General features: G+C 34.6%; 2 protein-coding genes and 1 long non-coding RNA gene across 3 annotated transcripts; 2 read left to right on the top strand and 1 right to left on the bottom strand.

Moving 5' to 3' along the window:
- Window positions 1–2,443: 2,443 nt before the first annotated feature.
- Window positions 2,444–5,903, top strand: LOC138929251 (uncharacterized). Its single transcript, XR_011445662.1, has 3 exons — window positions 2,444–3,106; window positions 3,419–3,579; window positions 5,763–5,903. It is a non-coding gene; the product is annotated as an uncharacterized lncRNA (long non-coding RNA).
- A 122-nt stretch (window positions 5,904–6,025) lies between these two features.
- On the bottom strand, window positions 6,026–9,906 carry Cyp318a1 (Cytochrome P450 318a1). Its single transcript, XM_017168652.3, has 7 exons — window positions 9,607–9,906; window positions 9,355–9,546; window positions 9,085–9,285; window positions 7,632–7,701; window positions 7,249–7,564; window positions 6,708–7,188; window positions 6,026–6,253 (listed from the first exon to the last, which is right to left on the bottom strand). Exons 1-7 carry the CDS (start codon window positions 9,770–9,772, stop codon window positions 6,069–6,071), a joined length of 1,611 nt encoding a protein of 536 aa, XP_017024141.1. The 5' UTR covers window positions 9,773–9,906; the 3' UTR covers window positions 6,026–6,068.
- A 1,714-nt stretch (window positions 9,907–11,620) lies between these two features.
- On the top strand, window positions 11,621–13,886 carry Cyp311a1 (Cytochrome P450 311a1). The gene is made up of 4 exons (XM_017168658.3): window positions 11,621–11,771; window positions 11,828–12,205; window positions 12,605–12,960; window positions 13,027–13,886. The coding sequence occupies exons 1-4, from the start codon at window positions 11,621–11,623 to the stop codon at window positions 13,597–13,599; spliced, it is 1,458 nt and encodes a 485-aa protein (XP_017024147.1). The 3' UTR covers window positions 13,600–13,886.
- The last annotated feature ends 537 nt before the right edge of the window (window positions 13,887–14,423 follow it).

Below are 14,423 nucleotides of genomic sequence, written 5' to 3'. Positions count from 1 at the left end.
TTTTCTAAATGAACAAGCTTGTCGCCAGCATTCGATGATGTAATTTTATTTAAAGGCCTTTTGTAATCCCAGTGCCCCCGTTCCGCTTTCGCCCCACTGGCACTTTAACCCTTTTGTGGGCCCACTCTTCTGATTTTGAACACACACACATCCATCATTATCGTTATCATTATCATTTTCATTACCAGGCACAGGGCAGGGCCCAGTTCCACAATTGCGTTTTGTTGTGCTAACCAAAACTGTCAACATACTGCCGCCAGTTGATGGAGCAGCAGTCCGGGTTAGTCCAAACGTTATGATAATCACCCACGAGAGGGGGACGGCAGGACATCAGGACAGGATATGATGGAACAGGTGGTGAACGCAGAAGGCAGGACATGGACATGGACGTGGACGTGGACATGGATGTGGACAGGGATGTGGATGTGGATATGAACGTGGGACATGAAGATGAACAGGGGCAGACGACAGGTAATAAACAATTCCATTTACCGACAGCTGTCAGCAAATAATGAAAAATTGAATAAAAGAAGGAAAGCTACAGCAAGAGTCGAGGCTAAAAAATACTCTATTTGTAACGCAGATTGTCCTTAATTTATGTTTTTTATTATTCCTTTTTAGATTTTTATATATTTTTTTAGATTTTTTTATATATATTTTTAAATAAATTTCTTGAAATGAAATTGTTTGGGCTTCCAGAAGATTTTTTATAATTTACAGATTTATTTTCGACAACTTGACATTGTTTTTTATGTTTTTAGCTAATATTTTATTTTATATAAATTTTTATATACAATTTTATTATTTTATTTAATTTTTTGTATTATATTAATATTGTTTTGTTTATTATTTCATTTATTATTATTATTATATATTTTATTATTTATTTATTTAATAATTTTTTTATTTTATTATTTATATATTAATATATATTTTTTTAATATTCATAAAATAATTAATGTTTAAATTTTACCAACCAAAAGTAAATATTATAATTAAAAATATATTTAACCATATATTTAACCAGAAAAAAATCTCTTTTATAAAAAACTTTAAATTTAAGTTCTACAACAAAAAAATACTTGAGAGCATATTGCGCATACGACGCGTTGAACGTGGCTAAGGGTTTTCCACGAAAAGGGCTCGCTGATGATGATGGCAGCCCGCAAACTGTCCAAATATGTTTGGTTTTGGTTTTTCAGCTGGCTTTCAGCTGGCCAGGGGGACACTCTGTCCATCAGTCCCTCTGATCCCCCCCCCCCTGCCCCTGCCCCCTGGCCACTACTTCTCCCCGATGCAATGATGAGCGAAAAATTGACATGCATGTAATTAGTGACAAGAGGCCAGTGGACAGTGGACGCAGTCCTGCCGTTAGCACTTGATGAGCTTTATCCACACACACACACACACACACACAGGCACACACTCACACACACCCATACACACTCTCTGTATATATATCAATTATGCCGTTTATGTCCAAATGTCGAGAGCTCTGGCCCCCTGCAAAAAAAAATTAATTTTCGGTGGCATTGCGTAGCATTTACAGGTCACAACGAATATGAAACTGCCTTATAGAAGGTGTAGAAAAATTGGTAGTTTATAAACAAAAGTGGATATTCTTTATAAGTACTATTGTTGAAGAAATTAGTTGTGATTTTTTGTTATTTAATAGATTTTTAAAAAGGTCATTTATGTCTTTAATATTAGAAAATAATTTTAGGAACACAAAAAGCTGATTTTTTTAATGTAATATTATTTTTATTTTTTATATATTATTATTTTAAATATTCTATTTTATTTTATATATTTTATTTTATTTAATTTAGTACTTTTTTATTTTATTTTATTTTTTTAAATTTTATTATATTGTACTATTATTATTTTTATATTCTTTTATTTAATTGTATTTCATTTTAGTATTTTACTTTTATTTTACTGTTTATTTTATTTTTATAAGATAAGGAAGAAAATAAGCTGATTGTTTAATTTAAAATTATTTATATTATTTATTAATTATTAGTAGTATCTATTATTATTTTATTTATTTATTTTTATTTTATTTTATTATAATTGCAATTTTCTTATATTTTGGTTTTTAATTTTGCTCAATCTGATTTAATTTCTTATTTATTTTTTATTGTTTTTTTATTTGTTTTATTTAGTACATAATTTTTTTTTTAATTTTCTAAATATTTTAAAGGGGATATCTTATACTTCTTTATATTTAAAAACATATTTTTTAGACATATTTTCTTAGGGATTTATTATTCTCTTAGGGATTTTTTAGAAAATCCTTTTTCTTCGATGAGATCAGTTAAAAAGTCTGCCTGCATTTAAGAAAAAGGAGCAGGACTTGGAGCGGGAAATCGAAATGGAAAGGAGGATGGGAGAGAGAAAATGGAGGACTAAGGACTGGGAGTTGGTAGCTGGTGCGGGAAATGGGAAACGAGTGCGGGAATGCAGCGGCTGTCTCGTCAGCATCACTTGTCACATTCACGTTGACTCTTTTGACACGTCGACAAATTGTCAACAACGTTGCCACCGAAGAAGAAACCGAGGCCAACAAAAACTAAGAAAAATGATCCAAAAATGCCCGGCCAAACTGGAATGCCAGGCCAGGCCATGGCCGATGTCCTTGCGGCTGGAACATGGGGGACTGGGACTCCTCTATTAGCAGGCCGCTGGCGGCGGCATTTTCACGCTTTCGCTTTATGCGGCTCAGTGGATTTCTGTCGCACTTAACGGCATCAGCATCAGTGGCACTGACACTGGCCAGGGTCCAGGGATACAGGAATCCAGATTCCAGCTATGCTACCCCTCTTCCCCTCCACATACACACACATTTATCAACGCCTCGCACAGGAACAGAAGCTGAAGCTGAAGCTGAAAACTCCGGGTTATGGCCAATGGTCAGTTTCTGGGGGAAGAGCTCTCCAAGCGTTTTGGCTGAAAAATGCAATTCAGCACGATTTGCATTTTAGGTCCCTGGGTACCCTGTTTGAGCATGTGTATGTGTGTGTGCGTGTCAGAGTGCCAGAGTCCTGGAAGCCACAGCAACATCAAGTGCAGATCTGCCTAGGAACAGCAAAAAGGATCATCATTAGTATGTATATTTCTTATTATTCTTTTTTGCTAAATAATTCAAGGCTTAAATGATCGTAAAATAATTTAAAAATATTTTCTTTCTGTAAAAATATCCTTTCGTTTGCTTGTGTTCATTTTCTTGTGTTCATTCCATTGGTATGTATTTTCTTGTGTTCATTCCATTGGTATTCATTTTCTTGTGTTCACTGCCTCTTTCTACATTCTCTATTCTTTGAATTAATTATATAAATCCTGCATTATCTAGGTGAGTTTTCAGTTCAAATTCTCTCTTTAAAAAATGTACAACTAAAGTCCTTTTTCTGCTTTCCAGATAATCCTTGCAATTACTAGGGTTTCCTGATGCTTGGCCAAATAATTAAGACTCCATTTTAGATGAAAAGGAGAGCTGGAGTTGCAATAGGAGTCGGAGGACTATATATTTTATCTGTGGCTATGGCGATTTTGCGCCGTCACATCAATCAAAGTAAATGTGTGAGTAAGAGCGCGCGCGCGGGGGGAGCGAGGGCCCGCCAAGTGAGCCTGGCGACCGTGACGGCAATTTCCATGCGAATGTGTTTCAAGTGCCTTTCACAGTTATAAATTTCCGCACACACATCCCTTCCACACACACACACACACACACACCCACACATATGGAGTTACGGAGGGAATTACGAAAGGAGTTACGGACACGAATGCAATGCATTCCACTCACGGCAAATGGGGGAAAGTGTCAAGTTAATGCCAGCAGCAGTAGCAGCAACAACAACGTTAACTGGGAGTGGGGGGGGGAGCACAAGGAGCCAGCAGATATCCTGGCTGCACTCCTCCGTTCACCTAATGACTGCGTTGACGGCGTCATTTGCCTGGCGAAAAGGTAAAAGGAATCGCAAGCCAAAAATCAGTGATAACAATAAAACTCAACTAGAAGTTACCCTTTAAATATGTAAATAGTGTGAGGTACAAAAAAAAACACTAAAAAAACAAACGAAACATTTGATTACGTAGGTTGTAATAGGTCTAAAATGATTACGATTAGTAATAGCAGAAAACATCATTAGTAGCCGATTATTTTAACGACGATAAACCTGTGAGATAAATCGATATTCTTTTAAATATATCAAACTGTGGGAAAATAACGCCTAAACTTAATTTAAATCATCATTTTTTATTTTGTAAATTATAAATTAAACAAGAGAAACTAAAATATTTATTGATAAATAGGTAGCTGCTGGATAAGTTCTACTCAGTTTCTAACTCGATACCTTGCTCCTGCATTTTTTCATTCCATTTCAAATCCCAAAAAACCCCCGACTCCTGCCCATTCCAAGTAATATACCCTTGTTTAAACCACAAAAGTACAGGGTTAAAAGGAAGCACTTGACAAAATGTGCGAATGATTTGGGGAAATAACAAGATGCCCCACAACACACATATGTGTATGAGTGCAGATCCTGCATCCTTTGATCGTTGGGCATCCTGGATTCGTTCGCCACGTTCGCTCAGTGTAGTTTAGACCAAGTTATAATGATGCCACTTGGCTGACTGGCGTTGCTGCTGCTGTTGTCGTTTAGCAGCTAAGACGGTGCCAACATTTTGGACGCTCTTTGGACGACTCTCCTCCGACTCTTCAGACGAGTCAACAGGACTCAAGCTGACAATGATATGTGCCCGGGTCTGGGGGTGGTGGTACGGGGGGACCTACGGAGATCTAGTGAAAATTCTAGCGGGGCAGAGAGCACAGCGGAAATATTGCTGACAGTTGTGGCATATTATCATACGGCAGTGTGACTGCTACTGCTTCTGCTACGACTACAGCCGAGTCCGTATCCATGTCCGTGTCCCTGTCCTTCCACATTAGCCGTCGCGTGCTCGGCAATCGCCCGACATTTGTCGCATCCCCTGACAGATGCAGTTCCCCATTTTCAGTTTACTTCAAGTGGAAAAGCCCTATAATGGGTAAGACCCAGAATTTTTGTCTATTTTCTGAGGAATATAAAGTATATTTGAGGGGAAACTATGTAGAAATTATTTAAAAAAGGGTAACACCTTAAAATCTTTGAGGTTTTTTATATAATATTTTAAAAAAAGAAATTAAAATATTTAATATTGAAATATGAAGCATCATTTCGGTTAGAAATAGTAATTTCCGACCCTATAAATCATATATGATCTTGATCAGCATTAACAGGTGAGTCAATCTGGACATGTCCCGATTGAAACAAATTTTTAAAAAATTTTTCCAAAATTTTCAAGGGCTTACATTGTTAAAATTGTGTAAAAAAAGGCAAAAATTTAGATTTTTTAAAATTTAAAATTTTGTAAGAAGATTAGTTAACCTAGAAAATATTAGCTCAGAAAAGCTTTCCGAATTTAATTTAATGAGTTTTTGACTTAGTTATGGTGTTTTTGAAATTACCATTTTAATATAGATAAATATAAATTTAAAGAAATCAAAATATTTTAGGTTTTTTTTCGTGTCTACCTTTAAAAGTTTTTAAAAATATTATTATTAAACTGTTTTGGTTTTATAATTTTGTTTAACCAATTTTTTTTTTATTTATTTATGTCTCTGTGTAACAAAATACCATTTTATATAATTTAATTTATTATTAAATTATATTAAAATAATTATATTAAAGCCGTTTTTGGTTTTTAAATGGTTTTATTTAAAGCTCTGTCATACGTGCGTCATCTATGAGTCACTTCTTTAAGGTTTGGAAATATGGCCAAGCTTTCCAATCAACTTTTTCTTGAAAGCATAACCAGAAATTTCCTACAATTTCCTCTAAAATTCCCCTAAAAGTCCCAGAAATATCCCCTAAATTCCTAGAAATTCAAAATTCAAATAAGTGGGAAATGGAAAAACCAAAATTAAAATGTAAGAAATATTTTATTGAGTTTCCATACAACAAAAAACACCCCTTAAAGAGGTAAATAAAATTAGAAAAAAAAATTGCTTTATACCTATACCCTAGAGATTATGCAGAGGCTTGGGACACCCGATAAGGCTGGATGGCCAGACGGATGTCGTCGACATTCTTAAACTTTAGGGATATATTTTCCACAAACTGCAGTTTTTCCAGCTGAAAATCGCTCTGAAACTCAAAGTTGGCAATCAGCTTGACCAGAAAGACCTTCATGATGAAGAGGCCATAGCGACGACCTTGGAAAAAAAGAGAGTAAGTAATAATAATAATTAATAATAATTTTAAAATAATTAATAATGATTAAAAATAGTAATTAATAATAATATATAAATCATTTATGATGTATGATAATTTATAATACTTTATAATACTTTTTAAAAATCTATTTTAATTTATAATAGATTTAAATAAATAATTTAATTTATTTTAAAATAATTTGTAATAATGTATAAATAATTATAATAATTTAAAAAAATGTATAAAAATTTTTAAATTTATAAATAAATTCCAATAATTTATAAATAAGTTAAAATAATTTATAATTATATATAATAAGTTATAATAATTTGTAATAACGGTATAAATAATTTATAATAATTTGTAATTATGCATAAATAATTTATAATAATTAATAATCATTTATAATAATTTATAATAATTAATTTATAATAATAAAACTAAAAAACTCACCTATGCAGGACCGCAAACCATTGGAGAACGGCAGAAAGCTGTAGGAGTGCCTTCTATCCCGCTGTCTTCGTGGCTCTCCTCGAGCTGGAGTCTCCCCTGGCTGCTGGTCCTGATCCTGGTCGAGAAACCTCTGCGGATCAAACTGCTTGGCATTGGCTCCCCACCAGCGCTCGTCGCGCTGCATATTAAAAGTGTCCAGCACCACGATGCTGTTCTGCGGCACAATGGCATCCCGTCCGGCCAGGCGAAAGTCTCGACTCACATGACGCAGATTCATGGGCACGGTGGCCAGCAACCGCAGGGATTCACTGACAAAGGCATCCAGATAGCGCAACTGCTGCAGTTGCTCCAAGCCCACATGGCCACTAGTATCCGGCACCACGGCTGCAATCTCCGCCCGCAGGCGCTCCTGGCAGTCGCCCTTGTGCGTGGCCAGGCAGAGCAGGGCCAGCATGATGCTATTGGACACCGTCTCAAAGGACTATCGGAGGTATATTGTAGATATATACCCGAATTTCTGATAAATACTCTCATTACTCACCACCAGAACCATGGACTGGGCCTCGTGCATAATCTCCTCGAGCGTCATCTCTCCATTGGCAGCCAGCTGGAAGATTTGCTCAATGAAGATGCGTCGCTGCCAGCCCGAGGATGTATCCTCACCAGGTCCAGCCGCACCTACAGCATCCCTTAGCCGCCAGTTGCGATGCTTGGTCTTCACGATGCCGCCCACAAAATCCTCCAAAAGCTGACAGTTCTTTTTAGATTCTGCATAAAGTTCTGGCTCGAGTAGACGATGCAGCAGGTCACTCTGTAGCCAGGGTTTCACCACCCGAACGGCTGATATCTCCAGGAGTCTGAAGGGTAAGCATTAGAGAAACTCTTGGGAGAGGTTAATGTGGAGAGGGCTTCCCCTTTACTCACCTCTTGTAGCTGTGGGCAATGTGGTCATCATCGATCTGGGTGAAGTTTGTGGGTGTGCCCATTATGGTCACTGCAAGTGAGTTTATTTTTAAATATTATGAAAAATAAAAACAAAAAAAATAAAAAGAAAAATTAAAAAAATACATTAAAATTTTTTTTTTAATATTTAAATAAACAAAATAATGAAATAAAAAATAAAATAATAAATAAAATAATTAATAGTAAACAAATTTTGTTAAAAAATTTAATAAAACAAAATAAAAAAAGATATATAAAAAATATAATATAAAATATAAAACATTTAAAAAAAATAAATATATAAAATATATTACAAAACAAATAACACAATAAATATATATTAATTATAAACATATCCAATTTACAGCAAAAAAAAAAAACTTAAAAAAAAATAAAAATAAATAATAATAATAATAATAAAAAAAATTAAATAAAATAAAAATATAATAAAATTAAATTTAAAAAATAAATAAATAAAAAATTTAAAATATATTATAAAATAAATAATACAATAAAATATATATTAACTATATTTAAACATTTCTAATTTACATTAAAAAATATTAGAAATTAATAAAAACCAAACGCTGGACTATTGAGCACTCGTTAGATGATGGATTTTGTGTCGGATTCCGTATACGTGAGCTGCATGGAAACGGGGGGAACGTGTCGCCATGCGAAGGGCAGGCAAGTAAGCGGGGAAATGGGCAGTGAATTGGATAGTGGATAGTGGATAGGTAGTGGTGATTATACCATAATTGCTTTTACAGATGGAGGTCAACTGCAAGCGCTGGATGTGTATTTTGTAACGTATGATATATATTTAGATATTTATGATTATTTTATCATTTTATGTTTAATATATTGGAACAATTTAATCTATGATTTTTGAAAATATTGATATTTTTAATATTAAATGTGATATATTTCTATTAAAAAAATAATATCAAAAATATATTTAAGTTGATAAAACTTGGATATTAGATAAAGTCTCTCTCAGTAATATTGTATCGATATATAAATTGATATTTTCTATACATTATACAAATATACAATAAACCGGTATTGTGTTAAATATAAAGTATCAATATAATCGACACAAAATTTACGAAAAAATATTAAACAATATTTTACGTATAGTTTTCGATAATTTTGATATTAAAAGTTAAATTCGATATTATTTTTACATATCAAAAATCGATATATACGATTTACTATATTTTTTAATATTTTTCGATTGATATTTATTCGATTGATTTCAATATTTCTTTTTTTTCTCACGAAACTTGTATCTGCTTTCAAAATTGTAAAGTTTTTATTTTTTAAATATTTCCCAGAATTTAAGTATACTATAAAATATATTCTCCAGCTATATAAAGCTTAAAAACTAATATAGATCTTCACCATTTATATTTAAAATTTAGTTAATACTCACAGCAAGATACCTCCAAAACAGCTCGACTGAGCATATCCTCGGCATCCGTGAAACTGACCGATTTGCCATGAAGCTGGGGCAAAGTGGCAAACTGTTCGATCATCTGGTTGCCCACCGAATTAAAAACATCGAAGAAACTGGTCACAATGTTGTGACTGAAGGCGGGATTAAGCTGCTTCCTGCGCAGCTTCCACTGCTGGCCTGTAATTATAATTATAATTTATATATAAAATAAAATATAAATTATAATTTACACTCTTTAAGTCTAACCTCTGGCATGAAGCAGGCCGCGATTCACGAAGAAGCCATCCTGCAGAAAGGTCTTGTCCTGACACTCGGGTGCATTAAGCACGCACTCCATCCCCGCTGGATCGTCTATATAAACCAGGACGCGAGTGCCCAAGAGAACAGCCATGGGACGCTGGAAAAACACCCGAAAATAGGTGACTTTCTCCAGAATGCCTAAAGGTATTAACGATTTTCTTTAGTAAATTTAAATCAGACTTTACTTTATAACTTTACTATTCGGATGCAGATTGATGCAGAGCAGGAACCAGAGCAGCGGCTGATGGACCACTCCTCGCCAGCCATTCAGCTGCCAGATGAGGCGCCAGCACTTGCGTTGCTGCCAACCAAGAAGCACCGCCAGGATGACACCGCAGACCCACAGGGCCACGCACAGGTGCATTGCAAAGTAATTTGTTGTTTCTTTATTTTTTTTTATGGCTTAATGCGGTGCTTTGTAGGCGAAACGGTTTGCTGGCCAGCTAACTTGGCTAAGCAATTTCTCTCCCGAAACCGAAACCGAACCGATCGGTTGGGCCAACCGTTGACAACTGCCCAAAATGCGGCACACACAGCCTGAATTATTGTCCGTCTCTTTGGCTTTATTATTTATTTATTTATTAATTGCCTAGGAAATGGGGGGGAGCTTCTATGTAGCTTCCGCTGTGATTTGTTTTGACTTTGAAAAATGCTATAGGAAAGTTATGTTTTATACCATTGCAGGGTATTCAAATTGCAGTTAGAAGCTTTCAAAGCAGTGAAGGAGTCATTTCCGACCCTAAAAATCGTATATATTCTTGATCAGCATCAACAGGCGAGTCGAATTAGACATATTTCGGGAGAAAAATTATTTTGATTTTTTTTTTTTTTGCAAAATTATAGTTAATATTGTAACAAAAAATATGACAAAAAATTTGATTTCCTAAAATTTAAAATTTAGTATGCAGATTTATTAAACTACAAAAAACTAGCATAGAAAAGTTTACCGAACTGAATTTGATGCTTTTTTGGCTTAGTTATGGGGTTTTTAGACTTTGATTTATCCAAAAAATTACGATATAAAATATCGATAACAAAATCGATTATTTCCGGTCTTCTGGTAGGGTATTATGATTTTATACAGTGATGGAGTCATTTGCGACCCTATAAATCATATATATTCTTGATCAGCATCAACAGGCGAGTCGAATTAGACAAGATTTGGGAGAAAAAATATTTTGAAAATTTTTTTTACAAAATTATCGTTAATATTGTAACAAAAAATATGACAAAAAATTTGATTTCCTAAAATTTAAAATTTAATATGCAGATTTGTTAATCTACAAAAAACTAGCATAGAAATGTTTACCGAACTAAATTTGATGCTATTTTGGCTTAGTTATGGTGATAATTGATATTGATATTCCTTGATATTGAAAAAAATAATTCAAAAAACTTTATAATTAATTTCAAACTAGTTCCCTCTTAATTTTAAACGTTTTTTCAAGTATCTTAGGCTTTTCTACAATTTTAAATTATTATTTAAACATAAAAGAGTGCAACACATAATCTCTATTACTCACAAGTGTTATTATCTTGAAAGATTAATTAATAAAAGCTCAAACGTTGATAGGGAAATATGCATAAATAAAAGCAAAGTGCCAGCAAGTGCATTTGTTTATTTCGCTCTAGAGTCGAGTCTTACAGTACAGATTAGATATAATACATAGGTAATAAGTAGACTGATTGCTGGATTTTATTAATCCGCCCAGAGCAAGTGCATATAGTACACATGTCTGGCCTGAATGAAATCCGATAATCTTATCTAAGCCAGCAGATCGAATGTTAGTGGGTTAAGTAACCCGTTAAAGACCAACTAAATTATTATTAAATATTTATTAAATATGTTCAAAAATTTTTAATTAATTTATTGAATATATTTTTGGATTACTAATTTAGTTTACTTTATTTTTTAAAGCTTTTTAAAGACATAATATAATTAAATATTTTTATTTTTAATATATTATATATATATTATATATTTTATTTTTATTTTTTATTATTTATTATTATTATTATTTATTATTATTTATTATTTTTATTATAATCTATTCATAATTATATTCTCCATCAAAGGGTTAACATTCCGCTAGCTCTGCTTCCATTGATTGCCGGCCCCTCTGAAGATAAGCCGCCAATCAAGCAGGTTTCCATTATTCTCCACTTCAGTCTGTTTCAATCGCTTGAGGAGTAACGAACCCTACCGCTAGACATGGCGCTGTGGCCGCTGCTGCTCCTCACCCTGGGTGTGTGGCTGCTACTCCGCAAATGGAAGCTTCTCAAAGTGGGCATCAGCTTGCCCGGACCCTGGGCTTTTCCACTCCTGGGAAATGCCCAAATGGTGGGCAAACTAAAGCCGGAATGTGAGTTAATCAGAGTCTAGAGTCTGAAGATTTAATCTCTTTACTGTAGCTGGCAGTCATTTTTCTGGTTTTTACAGAGCTCAGGGATCGCTTTGGGTCTACTTATCGCCTCTGGCTGGGTCCCCAGTTGTGGGTGTTTTTACACTCGGCAGAGGAAACGCGTCAGGCTTTGCATGATCCCACGCTGCTCAAAGCTGAGACGTTTCTTCAACTGGAGCCGCTCATAGGGAATGGATTGCTAATCAGTCATGGTGCCCATTGGACCAGGCAACGTCGCCTCCTGACACCTGCCTTTCAGCCGCAATTGTTAAGATATTTTGCCAAGGATATAGGCAAGCATGTGGATCGCTTGGTCAGTCGACTGGAGTCCACCAAAGGAGCCTGTTTGGAGGTGACGGATCCCCTTTTTGCCTGCCTTCTGGATGCTATAGTGGGTGAGTTTTTCAGGGTTATTACAAAAAAATTCTTAGAAAATATTAGAAAATTATTAGAAAATTATTTGAAAATTATTTAAAAATTAGTAGAAAATAATTTGAAAATTATTTGAAAATTATTAGAAAACTATTAGAAAATTATTAGGAAATTATTAGAAAATAATTAGAAAATTTTTGAAAATTATTTGGAAATTATTTGGAAATTATTTGAAAATAATTAGAAAATTTTTGAAAATTATTTGGAAATTATTTGGAAATTATTTGAAAATTATTTGAAAATTCTTAGAAAATTCTTAGAAAATTCTTAGAAAATTCTTAGAAAATTCTTAGAAAATTCTTTAAAAATTCTTAGAAAATTCTTAGAAAATTCTTATAAAATTCTTATAAAATTATTTACAGATACCTCCATGGGCGCCCAGTTGGACACTCAGCTGATGGATCACTCACCCGCTATCCAAGCTTTCCATCTTAGCAGCAAGCTGCTGTTCAAGCGCATGATCAATCCCCTGCTGTCCTCCGATTGGATCTTCCAGCGCACTCAACTCTGGCGGGATCTCAGCGAGCAGCTGCAGGTGATTCACAGCCTAATGGATCAGGTGATTGAGCAGCGGGCCAAGAAGTTGGAGGAGCAGCAGAAAGAGCCTTCTGGCAAGTTGCATCATAATCTCCTAGATACACTGCTTCTGGCCAGATTTGAAGATCAACCGTTGAGCAGAAAGGAAATTCGCGATGAAATCAACACTTTTGTGTTTGCAGTGGGTTCAGCAGTGTCAGAGGAGTCCTCAGGAATCCCTATTTAATGGGTTTCTCTTTGATTTTAGGGTGTGGACACTACGACGGCGGCCATGTCATTTGTCCTGTACGCTTTGGCCAAATATCCCGAGACCCAGTCACGCCTTCGGGAGGAACTCAAGCTGCACCAGTTGCCAAAGGATGCTGACCTGGACTCGCTCAATGAGCTGCCCTACCTGGAGGCTTTGATCAAGGAGGTACTCCGCATGTATACCATTGTGCCCACCACGGGACGCCAGACAACACGAACCACCGTCATCGGTGGCAGGACATATTGTGCTGGGATCACGCTCTGGATCAATATGTATGGACTGGCGCATGATTCACTCTACTATCCGGATCCGTATGCCTTCAAGCCAGAGCGTTGGCTGGCGAGTGAGGGGGTTAATCCACCGCCTGCCTTTAGTTACATTCCCTTTTCTGGGGGACCGCACGTGTGCATTGGTCGTAGGTACTCTCTGCTGCTGATGAAACTGCTCACCGCCCGCCTGGTAAACGAGTTTGATTTGCGGCTGAGCCCGGAAAATGCGCCCCTCAAGCTGCAGGCCCAAATGGTGCTGAAAGCTCGCGACGGCATCAATTTGTCTTTTGTGAAACGATAAAGTCCGTTCAGGCCGGGCAAGGCAAGCCATTTATTGCAATATTGACTAGAATAATTAGAATTTGCTTTTTTTTTTTGTAATATTTTTGAATTTCAACAATTTTTGAAAAATTCAAAATGGGCAGCATTGATCCAACGGTTAAAATTGGCATCATTGACGAGCCTTTGTCCGATTGTCCGATTTCTTTTTTATCCTAGGCGCAAACCCTTCAGTTTTTTTTTTTATAAGCTTGAAAATGGAAATACATCTTTTAGAAATATATCTGCAATATACATTGTTTTTTTTTACTTTTTTTAATTTTTTATTTATTTATTTATTAATCTCTTATCAATTGATTTGTTTTTTACTTTTTTTCTTATGTTTTTATTTATTGATTAAGTTTCTATTTCTTTATTTAGTTTTTATTTATTTATTTATTTAGTATTTATTTATTTATTTAGTTTTTGTTTATTTTTTATTTTATTATTTATTTCTTTTATATATTTTGTTTATTTTTCTTTTTAATTTTTTTATTTGTTAATTTTATTTTACATTTCTTAAATACCTTAGATTCATGTATTTTTCAGTCAGGTTGTTGCGATTACCCCTGCTTTGCTGGAATTGTCAAAATATTTATTTTTTTTATCAGATACATCGATTTTACCCCAAAAAAAACACCTATAGAACCCTTAAATCTCGAAAAATAAGCGCACTAAAAGCAATCGATGTCATCGCCAAGTACGCTTTTGGGAAATATCCAATTGGGTATTTAGAAATATTAGGAAATAATATCGATATGCGGCATTTTCAGTTTTTTCCTGTATAACGCTTAAAATTGCGGATTT

Source organism: Drosophila kikkawai, chromosome X, assembly GCF_030179895.1.
Source record: "Drosophila kikkawai strain 14028-0561.14 chromosome X, DkikHiC1v2, whole genome shotgun sequence".
Classification (NCBI taxonomy): domain Eukaryota; kingdom Metazoa; phylum Arthropoda; class Insecta; order Diptera; family Drosophilidae; genus Drosophila; species Drosophila kikkawai.
The sequence above is the reverse complement of the archived record's forward strand: the minus strand, read 5'-3'. Positions and strand labels throughout refer to the sequence as shown.

Bases quoted from the DNA above. Each gene is read 5' to 3' on its own strand.
- Cyp318a1 (XM_017168652.3), bottom strand. From the start codon at position 9,772: ATGCACCTGTGCGTGGCCCTGTGGGTCTGCGGTGTCATCCTGGCGGTG. The intron at 7,702-9,084 runs GTGAGTATTAAC...ACTCACTTGCAG, and splicing joins TGTTTTGGAGGTATCTTGCT to TGACCATAATGGGCACACCC. The intron at 6,254-6,707 runs GTGAGTTTTTTA...TTTTTTTCCAAG, and splicing joins TGGTTTGCGGTCCTGCATAG to GTCGTCGCTATGGCCTCTTC.
- Cyp311a1 (XM_017168658.3), top strand. From the start codon at position 11,621: ATGGCGCTGTGGCCGCTGCTGCTCCTCACCCTGGGTGTGTGGCTGCTA. The intron at 11,772-11,827 runs GTGAGTTAATCA...TGTAGCTGGCAG, and splicing joins GGGCAAACTAAAGCCGGAAT to TCATTTTTCTGGTTTTTACA. The intron at 12,206-12,604 runs GTGAGTTTTTCA...AATTATTTACAG, and splicing joins CCTTCTGGATGCTATAGTGG to ATACCTCCATGGGCGCCCAG.